The following is a 12,519-nucleotide window of genomic DNA, read 5'->3' as shown; positions in this document are numbered from 1 at the left end:
AGTCGCCGACTGGGCATCCTCCGTCATGCGAAGTCCTTCCTTGGCACACCTGAGCTCCTCACCACATACAAGGCTTTCATCCGCAGCTCAATGGAATACTGTTCCCCCCTCTGGGCTGGTGCTCCTGCCTCACACCTTGCTCGGCTTCACGCTGTTGAGGCCAAAGCTTTCAGAATCATTGGAATCTCCTGCGATGTAGTCAACGCCGAGGGCCTTTCACTCACTCACCGCAGGCAGGTTGGTGGTCTTTCTGTCTTCTACCGACTCCTCTCCGGCCTTGCTCCCCCAGCTCTCTCTGTGCTCTGTCCCCCCAATATTCCTTCAGGTCGCACAAGATCTGCCTGCAACCCTCTTATGGTTAAACTGCCAAAGTCTAGGCTCTCTGCTCACCTTCACTCTTTCATGCCCCTTTTCTCCCGCCTCTGGAACAAACTCCCCCACTCCCTTCAATCCCACTCCTCCCTCCAGGTCTTTAAAACAGCTGTTCACCACCATCTCTTATCGTCCCCCATCGAAAACCTTGATCTTTCTACCCCCGGTAATTCACCCCAGAGTCCTTGCAGTGTTCATATGTTTTAATCCTCTCCCACCTCCCCCCAAGTCCTCCCGATGTCCCTGCTCTCAAATGTTGTGTTTGTGTCCTTCCCCCTCTTCCCCCTCTCTTTTGTGTCCTTCCCCCTCTCTCCCCATCTTGTCTGCCGCTCCCCTTGTTTTTTGTGTTTTGTGTGTCGGTTTGTCTTTTTGTGTGATTAATGTTAGCTCTTTCACGAGCCTCGATCTTGTATACAAAAAAAAAAAAAAAAAAACTCCTGCAGGGCCTTGATGGAGCGGGGACGCGGGAACTCAGTAATGGCCTCGACCTTGGTTGGCAGCGGCACGGCCCCGTTCCTGGTGATGTGGTGGCCCAAAAAGTCGATGGCCGTCGTGCCAAAGTGGCATTTGGCCGGGTTGACGATTAAACCGTGCTCGCTGAGGCACCCGAACAGTGTTCGGATGTGGAGGAGGTGCTCGGCCCGGGACGTGCTGGCGACGAGGATGTCGTCCAGGTAGACGAAGAGGAACGGCAGGTCGCGCAGCACGCCGTCCATCAAGCGCTGGAACGCCTGGGCCGCGTTCTTCAGGCCAAACGGCATCCTCAGGAATTCGAACAGGCCGAACGGTGTGATGACGGCCGTTTTTGGGACGTCGGCCGGCCTGACAGGTACCTGGTGGTATCCCCGTATAAAGTCAATTTTCGAGAAAATGACCCGCCCCGCCAAACGGGCGGAAAGGTCCTGGATGTGCGGGACCGGATACCTGTCGGGGGTGGTAACGTCGTTGAGGCGGCGGTAGTCGCCACATGGGCGCCAGCCGCCCCTCCCCCCCCCCCGGCTTCGGCACAATGTGCAGTGGCGAGGCCCACGCGCTATCGGAGTGCCGCACGATGCCGAGGTGCTCCAACGCGTCGAACTCGGCCTTTGCCACGGCGAGCTTGGCTGGGTCGAGGCGGCGGGCTCTGGCGTAGACCGGCGGGCCCGTAGTTGGTATGTGATGCTCGATACCATGTCTCACTGCGACGGCCGAAAACGTCGGCCGCGTGAGGGCCGGGAACTCTGCGAGCAGGCGAGCGAACTCGTTCGCCGCCGGGAGGGCGCATGCTAGTTCGGTCGGCGCGGAGCTGCTCATCGTGCATGCCAGGGAAATGAAAGTCTCGGCGTTGACAAGGCGACGCCGTTTTACGTCGACCAGCAGCCCGTGCGTGCAGAGGAAGTCGGCACCTAGCAAAGCCATGGGCACGCTTGCCGTCACAAAGGTCCAATTAAAGCGCTGGCTGCCGAAGCAGAGGGTGACGTTGCGCGGGCCGAAGGTGCGGATGGCCGATCCGTTGGCAGCGACCAAGGAGGGGCCGCAAACGGCGGTCTGCCTGTCCTGCTCGGAGGCAGGTATGACGCTCAGTTGGGCGCCGGTGTCACAAAGAAAACGCCGCCCGGACGCTTTGTCCTTGATGAAAAGCAAGTTGCCCGAGTGGCCGGCGCTCATGGCTGGTAATGAACGCCGGCCCGGCCGTTTCCCGACTTGCCGAAAGTGCACGGGGGTCGGCATGTCCGAGCCTTTTGTCCGAACCTAGCGTGGTAATAACACCACGCCTGGTCAGGTGGAGGCCCCGGCCGTCATGTTGGAAGCGGTCGGCGTGGCGTGGCGGCCGCCAGTTGCACCGGCAGTTCGGCCTCCAACCGCACCGGGCGCTCGGGCACCATGGGCGTCGCCTCGGATGGCGGCGGGCTCCAGGTAGCCGCCCCGATGTGCTGGCCTTCCGAGGAGATCTTGTCGGCTTCCCTGGCGAGGGCGCGGGGATCCATGATCTGCGTGCCTGCCAGGGCGAGGCGTACCTGGCTAGGCAGCTGGCAGCGGAACAGCTCCCAGAAAAGAAAATCCGGGGAGTGCTCACCGAGCAGCGAGAGCATGTAGTCCATTCGCTTGGGCAGGTCGAGCAGTCGTCGTGCGCGTTCTGCCGGTGAGAGGGCGAATGCGTCGAGGAGGAGCGTCTTGATCGCGCCATACTTGTCAGCGGCGGGCGGGTGCTGGAGGAGGCTCAGGGCGCGGGCCGCGGTGGCGGAGCCGAGTGCCGCTACCACATGGTGGAAGCGGGTGTCGTCGGCGGTAATGCCTCGCAGGGCAAACTGGGAGTCCGCCTGGGCGAACCAAACCACCGCGTGAGCCTCCCAGAAGGTAGGCAGTTTAAGGGCAACTGCCGTGTCCATGTCGGGGGTCACCAGTGAAGGAGCTGTGCTCCTACGCGAGTCGAAAGGATTGACGCGACAAAAGACGGGAATTCATCCGAGTTTCTTTTTTTGAGCAAAACCAAAACTCGGGTACTCTGACAAGCCCGTTTATCGGGCAGCAATATATATATGCAATCAAACACGTCATGCCGGAGCGTTTGCCCGGGAAAGGCGAGACTGGGCGTGCCCGGGCGGCCTGGGCGAGCCCGGGAAAGGCGAGTCTGGACATGCCCGGGAAAGGCGAGACCGGGCGTGCCCGGGCGGCCTGGGCGAGCCCGGGAAAGGCGAGTCTGGGCATGCCCGGGAAAGGCGAGACCGGGCGTGCCGGGCGGCCTGGGCGACCCCGGGAAAGGCGAGTCCGGGCATGCCCGGGAAAGGCGCGTCAGGGCATGTCCGGGCGGCCTGGGCGAGCCCGGTACAGTTATCGCTCCCTGGTTGCGTCTTCGGCAGGTGTAAGGCGATTGTGTATGCTCAGCGGCAACCGCTACAATCTTCTATATATTCTAAATATATATCTGTGCAGTGTCTGTCTTGTGTTGTCTTCTCTTGTGTTGTCACTGAACTACTCCCTCAAACTTTTGTGAAATCGTACCATTCCAACTTGACCCACGGCGGGAGTATGCACTCTACTGAGTGGCGTTCTAGTTGAGGCAATGTTTTTATGGCCGGATGCCCTTCCTGACGCCAACCCTCTTTGTCGCCTCTTACGACACGCAGGGATACGGTGTACCTATTCTAAACCATGGTACACACCTCAGGAGAGCCAGGAAACAATATATCTCCACTCTCAAGACCGAACTCTCAAACCTGTCTCCCTCCTCCAAATCCTGGTGTTGTCTGGTCAAATCTGTTTCTGGTGTTTGTTCCCCTTCCATCCCCTCCCTTACCTCAAACGTCTACACAGCTGACTCCGCACATGAAAAAGCTGAATGCCTCAACTCTGTGTTTACCTCAAAATCTTGTGTCCCAAACCCATCCCTCTCTGTACCCACCTTAACCAGTCGTACCCCGCTGCTCCTTGACTCTGTGTCCTTCTCTCCTGACAAGGTGGAGAAGTTTCTGTCAAACATCGACTCTGATTCTGCAACCAGACCAGACGGCATCAGCCCACTGGTCCTAAGATCCTGCTCTACCGCTCTATCTCACCGTCTCTCTGTTCTCTTCACCGTCTCTTTTGCTCAAGATCATCTGCCATCAGCTTGGAAATCAACCAACATGACCGCTTTACACAAAAAGGTGCAAAAACAGATCCTTGCAACTACAGACCAATCAGCCTGCTCCCAATCATCAGCAAGGTCATGTAATCCATCATCGCTTCTGATATTAAAACCTTCCTCTTCTCCAATGGCTTGATCTCTGATCATAAATTTGGATTCAGACCAGGTCATTCTAGTCTGGACATGTTGCTTCTGCTGTCTCAACAATGGATGGAGGCCCTCAACGCCAAACAGGAAATCAGAGCTGTCTCCCTTGACATATCTCGTGCCTTCGATAAGGTCTGGCATCCCTGACCTGACGATACGATACGGTCTGGTCTCTGCTCACCAAACTCTCCTCCTATGGTATCCATGGAAATCTCCACGCCCGCCTTGCGGACTTCCTCTCCAGGTCGCAGTCAACGTGTGGCCCTGAATGTAATTCTCTCATCTCCCCTTCCTGTTCAGGCTGGGGTTCCTCAAGGCAGTGTTCTGGGCCCTGTGCTTTTTTGGTATTCATCAATGATCTTTATGACTCTCTGGAAAATCCTCTCTATCTCTTTGCTGATGACTCCACTCTCTGCCGCTCCATACTTCATCCCTCAGATCGGCAGGCAGCAGCCTCTTCACTCTCTGCCGGCCTGGACAAAATCAAAAACTGGTCAAACAAGTGGTACATGTCTTTCAATCCTGACAAATCTCACACTCTCACTGTCGTTCCGAAAAGACCATCTGGAAAACCCTCCCATCTACTTTCTCAACAATCCTCTTGAAGAAGTTATGTCACTTAAGCTTTTGGGCCTCACTATCAGCCATGATCTTTCCTGGGAAGACCACATTTCCAAGCTGGCCTCCAAAGCCAGTCACCAACTGGGCATCCATCCTCCACCGTGCGAAGTCCTTCCTTGGCACACCTGAGCTCCTCACCACATACAAAGCATTCATCCGCAGCTTGATGGAATACTGCTATCCCCTCTGGGCTGGTGCTCCTGCCTCACACCTAGCTCGGCTTTACGCTATAGCAACCAAAGCATTCAGAATCATTGGAATCTCCCGCGATGAAGCTGATTCTGCCAAAATCAAGGCTCTCTGCTCACCTTCACTCTTTCATTCCCCTTTTCTCCCGTCTCCGTCGAAGGTCATGGGTCTTGCAACAGGACAATGACCCCAAACACACTTCAAAATGCACCCAGGAGGAATGGTTCAAGACAAAATGCTGGACTGTTCTGAAGTGGCCAGCAATGAGTCCAGATTTAATTCCCATTGAACACTTGTGGGGAGATCTGAAAACATCAGTTGGGAGAAGGCACCATTCAAATCTGGGAGAACTGGAGCAGTTTGCACAAGAAGAGTGGGCGAAACTACCAGTCGCCGGATCGGAAATTAAATTTAAATTTAAAACCGGAAATTAAAAATTACAAAATTCTAGTAGCCGGATCCGGATCTTCACCAAAATCTAATCATTTAGTCCTTGTCACACACCCAACCTCTCCACCAAATTTCGTCTGAATGTGTCCACAACCTTTTGAGATATCCTGTTCACAAACAAACAAACAGACAAATGGACAGAGGTGAAAACATGGCCTCCATTCACCTTCGGTGGTGCAGATTATAAGGTACACAGAAATGAACGGGGCCTTCATGTGTCGTTTTTGATCCACATCCATCGGCACCGTCGGGTCTGAAAACAAAACAACATTCAGGTTGAAGTTCTATGGGTTGTATGCATTGTGAGTGCCATATTACATAGTAAACTAGAACGGCACTCGGTAGAGCGCATACCTCTGCCAGGCTGAACAGTATATGTTTTGTATCCCATTGATAGGCCGGATCTGGATTCGGACCTGAGCCAAAATCAAATCAGCTTGTTCTTGTCACCTAACCAACTCGTCCACCAAGTTTAGTCATAACTCGTCCATAACTTTTATAAATATCATGTTAGATATCGCTATACGCCCGATCTCTCAATGGTGAAGAATCACTTACAAATTAAATAATTCTCATATCCAAATTGGTGTTGTGTTGGTGTTGGGTTGGGTGTTGGGCTAGTGTTGGTGTTGGTGTTGGGTTGGGTGTTGGGTGTTGGGCTGGGTGTTGGGTGTTGGGCTAGCGGCTAGGGTGCCGGCTTAGGATACCAAGGATCCTGGGTTCGAATCCCGGTCGATCGCTGAATTAACGCCAGGGGGGTTGACTCAGCCTGTCATCCTTCCGAGGTCGGCTAATTGAGTACCAGTTCACTGGTAATTCCCTGTTTGTCGTTAAAGGTGGCAAAAAGGGTTGGCGTCAGGAAGGGCATCCGGCCGTAAAACATTGCTTCAAATAGGGGACCGAAAAACAACAACAACAACGGTTCCCGAAAAAGGCCAACCCCCGCTTTGCGGGGAAAAATGGCCTCTAAAGGTCGTTTTTTAAAAATTATTATTTATTTATTTTATTTATCCAAATTCATATTCAGATCTTCACCAAAAAAAAAATCCATCCATGACTTTGAGATATCCTGCTATATGCTGGTTTTAGCCCCATCACTCAATGGTGAAGAATCACATAAAAATTAAATAATTCTCATATCCGAATCCATATTCAGATCTTCACCAAAATCGAATCAATGCCTCGTTGTCACACACCCAACCTCTCCACAAATTTTCGTCCAAATCCGTCCACAACTTTTTGAGATATCCTGCTATCAAGTCAATCGGATGAAAATTGATGATTATTTTATTCAGATGAAAATTGATGATTTTGGAAGTTTGACCTTGAGTTGACCTTTGTCCTTTTGACCTCAAAAATAGCTGGTTTCCCTATTTGGTGACTCAATGTGCAAATGCTGTTCAATTTTCAATTCAATCGAATGACAATTGACGGTTTTTCAGATGAAAATTTATGATTTTGGAAGTTTGACATTCAGTTGACCTTCAACGTTTTGACGTCAAGCGTAGTTGATTTCCCAATTTAGGGACTCGATATACAAATGCTGTTCAATTTTCAAGTCAATCGGATGAAAAATGACGATTTTAGAAATTCAACCTCCTGATGACCTTTGAACTTTGACCTCAAAATATATCGGCTTCTCAATTGTAACGACCTCTACAACTTTGTGAAGTTTCATGACGATCGGTTTGGAGTTGTGACCTGTAGGCAAGTGACAAGCAGACAAAAAAAAACAAACAAGAAATATGTCGTGCATAGCACGATACTTGCGAAATCCCTAAAATAAGTTGTTGGCCTATGATGACCTCAAAAGTTATTGGTGGTCGAATTCAGTGACCTGGTATGCAAATCCTCTTAAAAGTTCAAGTCCATCGGATGAAAATTGAGGATTTTAGACATCTGACAAAGTTGGTGACCTTTGGCCTATGTTGACCTATTGACCTTTTGACCCCAAAAACAATAGGCTTCTTGCTTATGACAAACTCTACCATTTGGTGAAGTTTCGTGAAGATCGGTTGAAAATTGTGCCCTGTAGGCGACTGACATACAGACAAAGACAGGGGTGAAAATATAACCTCAATCCACCTTCGGTGGTGGAGGTAAAATGAAGACCACCATTCCATTTGAATAAACGTCAATAGGTACAACACTTATAATAGTGAGCCAACATTGTATATTATGATGGCAGCTGAAGGTGAAGCTCCAAGACCAACCACCAACATCGAAATCTTGAAAATTCACGCAATAGTTCAGGTGGAGGTGTGCACAGCAGAAATACCACTCACCTGCAGGCTGCAGGTGTGTAATATTTGCCAAATGCCTGTCCTTGGGCACATGAGGGTATATACAACCTCGACCAGAACTCGGTAGGGCGCACACCTCCGCCAGGTTGAAAAGTATACGTTTTGTATCCACTGAAAGGACGGATCTGGATTCGGACCTGAACCAAACTCTAATGAATTTGTCCTGCAAAAACAGTGGGCACTGCCTGCATCAGCAGCACAGCCGCGCTACCAGAAATGATGCAACCAACAGCGACTGGCTGCATACGGTAATACGAAATAATAATAATAATAATAATAAAGGGTCCAGAAGTGGTATTTGGCATATGATGACTCTGAAGAATGAATATACTTTATTAGGCGGTGTATTTCCCTCGATTCGTTTTTTGGTGCAGGTCTAACTTAAAAACAAAGGATAAATCAAATATGAAACTGAATGACATATTGTGGATTCGATATATGAAATGAAATCAATGTAGGTTCGCTGCTCCATTCCCGCTTTCGGGCCGAGTCGCTGGTGTTTATGGAAATGGCGGCCGTGTCCGTTTCCGGACATAGATAATTCCGTTTCCGGAAAACTTGTTTGCGCCAGTCGCGCAAATACGACGTTGCATCGCACCTTAGAAGGAAACTCTGAAGGGATGTTAATGATATTCTCGGTGAAAGTCCTCTTGTGACTTTTAACGGCCGGACGAGTGCTCGAATATTTTATTGTTTTTGGTTCCGACCGGCGGGTAACGCAGGAAAACTATTTGTTTCCCTTGGCAGGGATGTCCGTATCGTAGTCCCGCGAAATCCAGCTTCAGTCTATAGTTATGGGACAGAATAGTTCGGTGCAAGGCATAGTGAGCAAGCTTCCAGAGAATGCGCGGAATCGGGCCTTGCTGTTTTACAATATAGGAAACCTCTCACACGAACGGTTTCTGAAGAAGGTGGAGGAGCTCGATGAAACGTGAGTCCCATTTAATCCACCGCTTTGCTTTCGGCGGCGCGTGTTTGACCGGTGCCGGTAATATTTACATTTGACCGGTACTGGTAACATTACATTTGGCCGGCACCGGTAACATTTACATTTGACCGGCACTGGTAACGTTTACATTTGGCCGGTACCGGTAACATAACATTTGACCGGCACCGGTAATATTTACATTTGACCGGTACTGGTAACATTACATTTGACCGGCACCGGTAACATTTACATTTGGCTGGCACCGGTAACATTTACATTTGACCGGCGCCGGTAACATTTACATTTGGCCTGTACCGGTAACATTTACATTTGACCGGCACCGGTAACATTTACATTTGGCCGGTACCAGTAACATTACATTTGACCGGCACCCGTAACACTTACATTTGGCCGGCACCGGTAGCATTACATTTGGCCGGCACCGGTTACATTTACATTTTGCCGGCACCGGTATCATTTACATTTGGCCGGCACCGATAATATTTACAATTGGCGGGCACCGGTAACATTTACATTTGGCTGGTACCGGTAACATTACATTTGACTGGCACCAGTAACATTACATTTGGCCGGCACCGGTAACATTTACATTTGCCCGGCACCGGTAACATTTACATTTGGCCGGCACCTGTAACATTTACATTTGACCGGCACCGGTAACATTTACATTTGACCGGCACCGGTAACATTTACATTTGGCCGCCACCCGTAACATTTGCATTTGGTCGGTGCCGGTAACATTTACATTTGGTCGGTACCGGTAACATTTACATTTGGCTGGCACCGGTAACATTTACATTTGACCGGCACCGGTAACATTTACATTTGGCCACCGCCGATAACATTTGCATTTGGTCGGTGCCGGTAACATGTACATTTGGTCGGTACCGGTAACATTTACATTTGGCCGGCACCGGTAACATTTACATTTGGCCGGCACCGGTAACACTTACATTTGGCCGGCACCGGTAACATTTACATTTGGCCGGCACCGGTAACATTTACATTTGGCCGGCACCTGTAACATTTACATTTGACCGGCACCGGTAACATTTACATTTGACCGGCACCGGTAACATTTACATTTGGCCGCCACCCGTAACATTTGCATTTGGTCGGTGCCGGTAACATTTACATTTGGTCGGCACCGGTAATATTTACATTTGGCCGGCACCGGTAACATTTACATTTGACCGGCACCGGTAACATTTACATTTGACCGGCACCGGTAACATTTACATTTGGCCACCGCCGGTAACATTTGCATTTGGTCGGTGCCGGTAACATTTACATTTGGTCGGCACCGGTAACATTTACATTTGGCCGGCACCGGTAACATTTACATTTGGCCGGCACCGGTAACACTTACATTTGGTCGGTGCCGGTAACATTTACATTTGGTCGGTACCGGTAACATTTACATTTGGCCGGTACCGGTAACATTTACATTCGGCCGGTTTTACCGGCAACATTGACATTTGGCTGGGTTTACCGGCAACATTTACATTCGGCCGGTTTTACCGGCAGCATTTACATTTGGCTGGCTTTACCGGTAACATTTACATTTGGCAGGCTTTACCGGCAACATTTACAGTTGGCCGGCTTTACCGGTAGCATTTACATTTGGCCGATTTTACCGGTAACATTTACATTTGGCCGGTTGTACCAGTAACATCTACATTTGGCCGGTTTTACCGGCAACATTTACATTTGGCCGGTTTTACCGGTAACATTTACAGTTGGCCGGTTCTACCTGCAACATTTACATTTGGCCGGTTCTACCGGCAACATTTACATTCGGCCGGTTTCACCGGCAACATTTACATTGAGCCGGTTTTACCGGCAACATTCACATCTGGCCGGTTTTACCGGCAACATTTACATTTGGCCGGCTTTACCGGTAACAGTTACATTTGGCCGGCACCGGTAACACTTACATTTGGTCGGTGCCGGTAACATTTACATTTGGTCGGTACCGGTAACATTTACATTTGGCCGGCTTTACCGGTAACATTTACATTTGGCCGGCTTTAACGGTAACATTTACATTTGGCCACCGCCAGTAACATTTGCATTTGGTCGGTGCCGGTAACATTTACATTTGGTCGGTACCGGTAACACTTACATTTGGTCGGTGCCGGTAACATTTACATTTGGTCGGTACCGGTAACATTTACATTTGGTCGGCACCGGCAACATTTACATTTGGCCGGCACCGGTAACATTTACATTTGGTCGGCACCGGTAACATTTACATTTGGCCGGTACCGGTAACATTTACATTTGGCCGGTACCGGTAACATTTACATTCGGCCGGTTTTACCGGCAACATTTACATTTGGCCGGGTTTACCGGCAACATTTACATTCGGCCGGTTTTACCGGCAGCATTTACATTTGGCCGGCTTTACCGGTAACATTTACATTTGGCAGGCTTTACCGGTAACATTTACAGTTGGCCGGCTTTACCGGTAGCATTTACATTTGGCCGATTTTACCGGTAACATTTACATTTGGCCGGTTGTACCAGTAACATTTACATTTGGCCGGCTTTCACGGTAACATTTACATTTGGCCACCGCCAGTAACATTTGCATTTGGTCGGTGCCGGTAACATTTACATTTGGTCGGTACCGGTAACACTTACATTTGGTCGGTGCCGGTAACATTTACATTTGGTCGGTACCGGTAACATTTACATTTGGTCGGCACCGGCAACATTTACATTTGGCCGGCACCGGTAACATTTACATTTGGTCGGTACCGGTAACATTTACATTTGGCCGGTACCGGTAACATTTACATTTGGCCGGTACCGGTAACATTTACATTCGGCCGGTTTTACCGGCAACATTTACATTTGGCCGGGTTTACCGGCAACATTTACATTCGGCCGGTTTTACCGGCAGCATTTACATTTGGCCGGCTTTACCGGTAACATTTACATTTGGCAGGCTTTACCGGTAGCATTTACATTTGGCCGATTTTACCGGTAACATTTACATTTGGCCGGTTGTACCAGTAACATCTACATTTGGCCGGTTTTACCGGTAACCTTTACATTTGGCCGGTTTTACCGGCAGCATTTACATTTGGCCGGTTCTACCGGCAACATTTACATTTGGCCGGTTCTACCGGCAACATTTACATTCGGCCGGTTTCACCGGCAACATTTACATTTAGCCGGTTTTACCGGCAACATTCACATTTGGCCGGTTTTATCGGCAACATTTACATTTGGCCGGCTTTACCGGTAACATTTACATTTGGCCGGCACCGGTAACACTTACATTTGGTCAGTACCGGTAACATTTACATTTGGCCGGCTTTAACGGTAACATTTACATTTGGCCGGCTTTAACGGTGTATGGTTTGACCGGTATTAGTTTTTACCGGTGTTTCGCTTTTAATGTCAGTGTTTATCAAACTGCTTTACTGGTATAATGGCGGCAAGATGTATGTGCATATGTAAATAACATTATTTGTTACATGGTATATAACGTAACACATTCCGGAGTCATTACTGGATGCAGGTCGTGCGCAAATGATACTAATTATGTCGTTCTCCGACCTGAGATTTTGTTGCTGCAGGACGAGGAGGTTGACGACAGGACAAGATAAGCAGCTGTTCTTTGAAATCCAACCAGGATCTGATGAAACTGCTCTTTGGAAGATGACGGTCAGAATTATATGTACAAAGGTATGGACCGTCGGTCCGTCACCAATGATTTCACCTTCTCTATGATGCTGCTCACTTCTACTTGCTGGTGCTTTTTGTCAGTGACCCAACCGTTTTGGGAAGCCAATGTGGATAACCCAAGCTTGACCGTCTACTCTTAGTCTTGTCTTGATTGACATCTGGTGTTTTTCGTCCTCTCCATG

The 12,519-nt window shown here is 49.5% G+C and overlaps 2 protein-coding genes across 2 annotated transcripts in view; one reads left to right on the top strand and one right to left on the bottom strand.

Moving 5' to 3' along the window:
- Positions 1 to 5,634, bottom strand: part of LOC137432270 (nucleosome assembly protein 1-like 1) — a 95,020-nt gene extending 89,386 nt beyond the window's left edge. The window contains exon 1 of the mRNA XM_078782864.1: positions 5,553 to 5,634. The gene's annotated coding sequence lies outside the window, so the exon portion shown is untranslated. The remainder of the gene's footprint in view (positions 1 to 5,552) is intronic.
- A 2,537-nt stretch (positions 5,635 to 8,171) lies between these two features.
- RNF141 (ring finger protein 141) overlaps positions 8,172 to 12,519 on the top strand; it is a 33,853-nt gene continuing 29,505 nt past the window's right edge. Inside the window, exons 1-2 of the mRNA XM_068124060.2 lie at positions 8,172 to 8,620; positions 12,229 to 12,337. Coding sequence (XP_067980161.1) covers positions 8,484 to 8,620; positions 12,229 to 12,337 — 246 coding nt within the window. The 5' untranslated portion in view covers positions 8,172 to 8,483. The remainder of the gene's footprint in view (positions 8,621 to 12,228; positions 12,338 to 12,519) is intronic.

The sequence above is a fragment of the Myxine glutinosa genome, chromosome 8 (assembly GCF_964187855.1).
Source record: "Myxine glutinosa chromosome 8, kmMyxGlut1.1, whole genome shotgun sequence".
Taxonomy (NCBI): Eukaryota; Metazoa; Chordata; class Myxini; order Myxiniformes; family Myxinidae; genus Myxine; species Myxine glutinosa.
The sequence above is the reverse complement of the archived record's forward strand: the minus strand, read 5'-3'. Positions and strand labels throughout refer to the sequence as shown.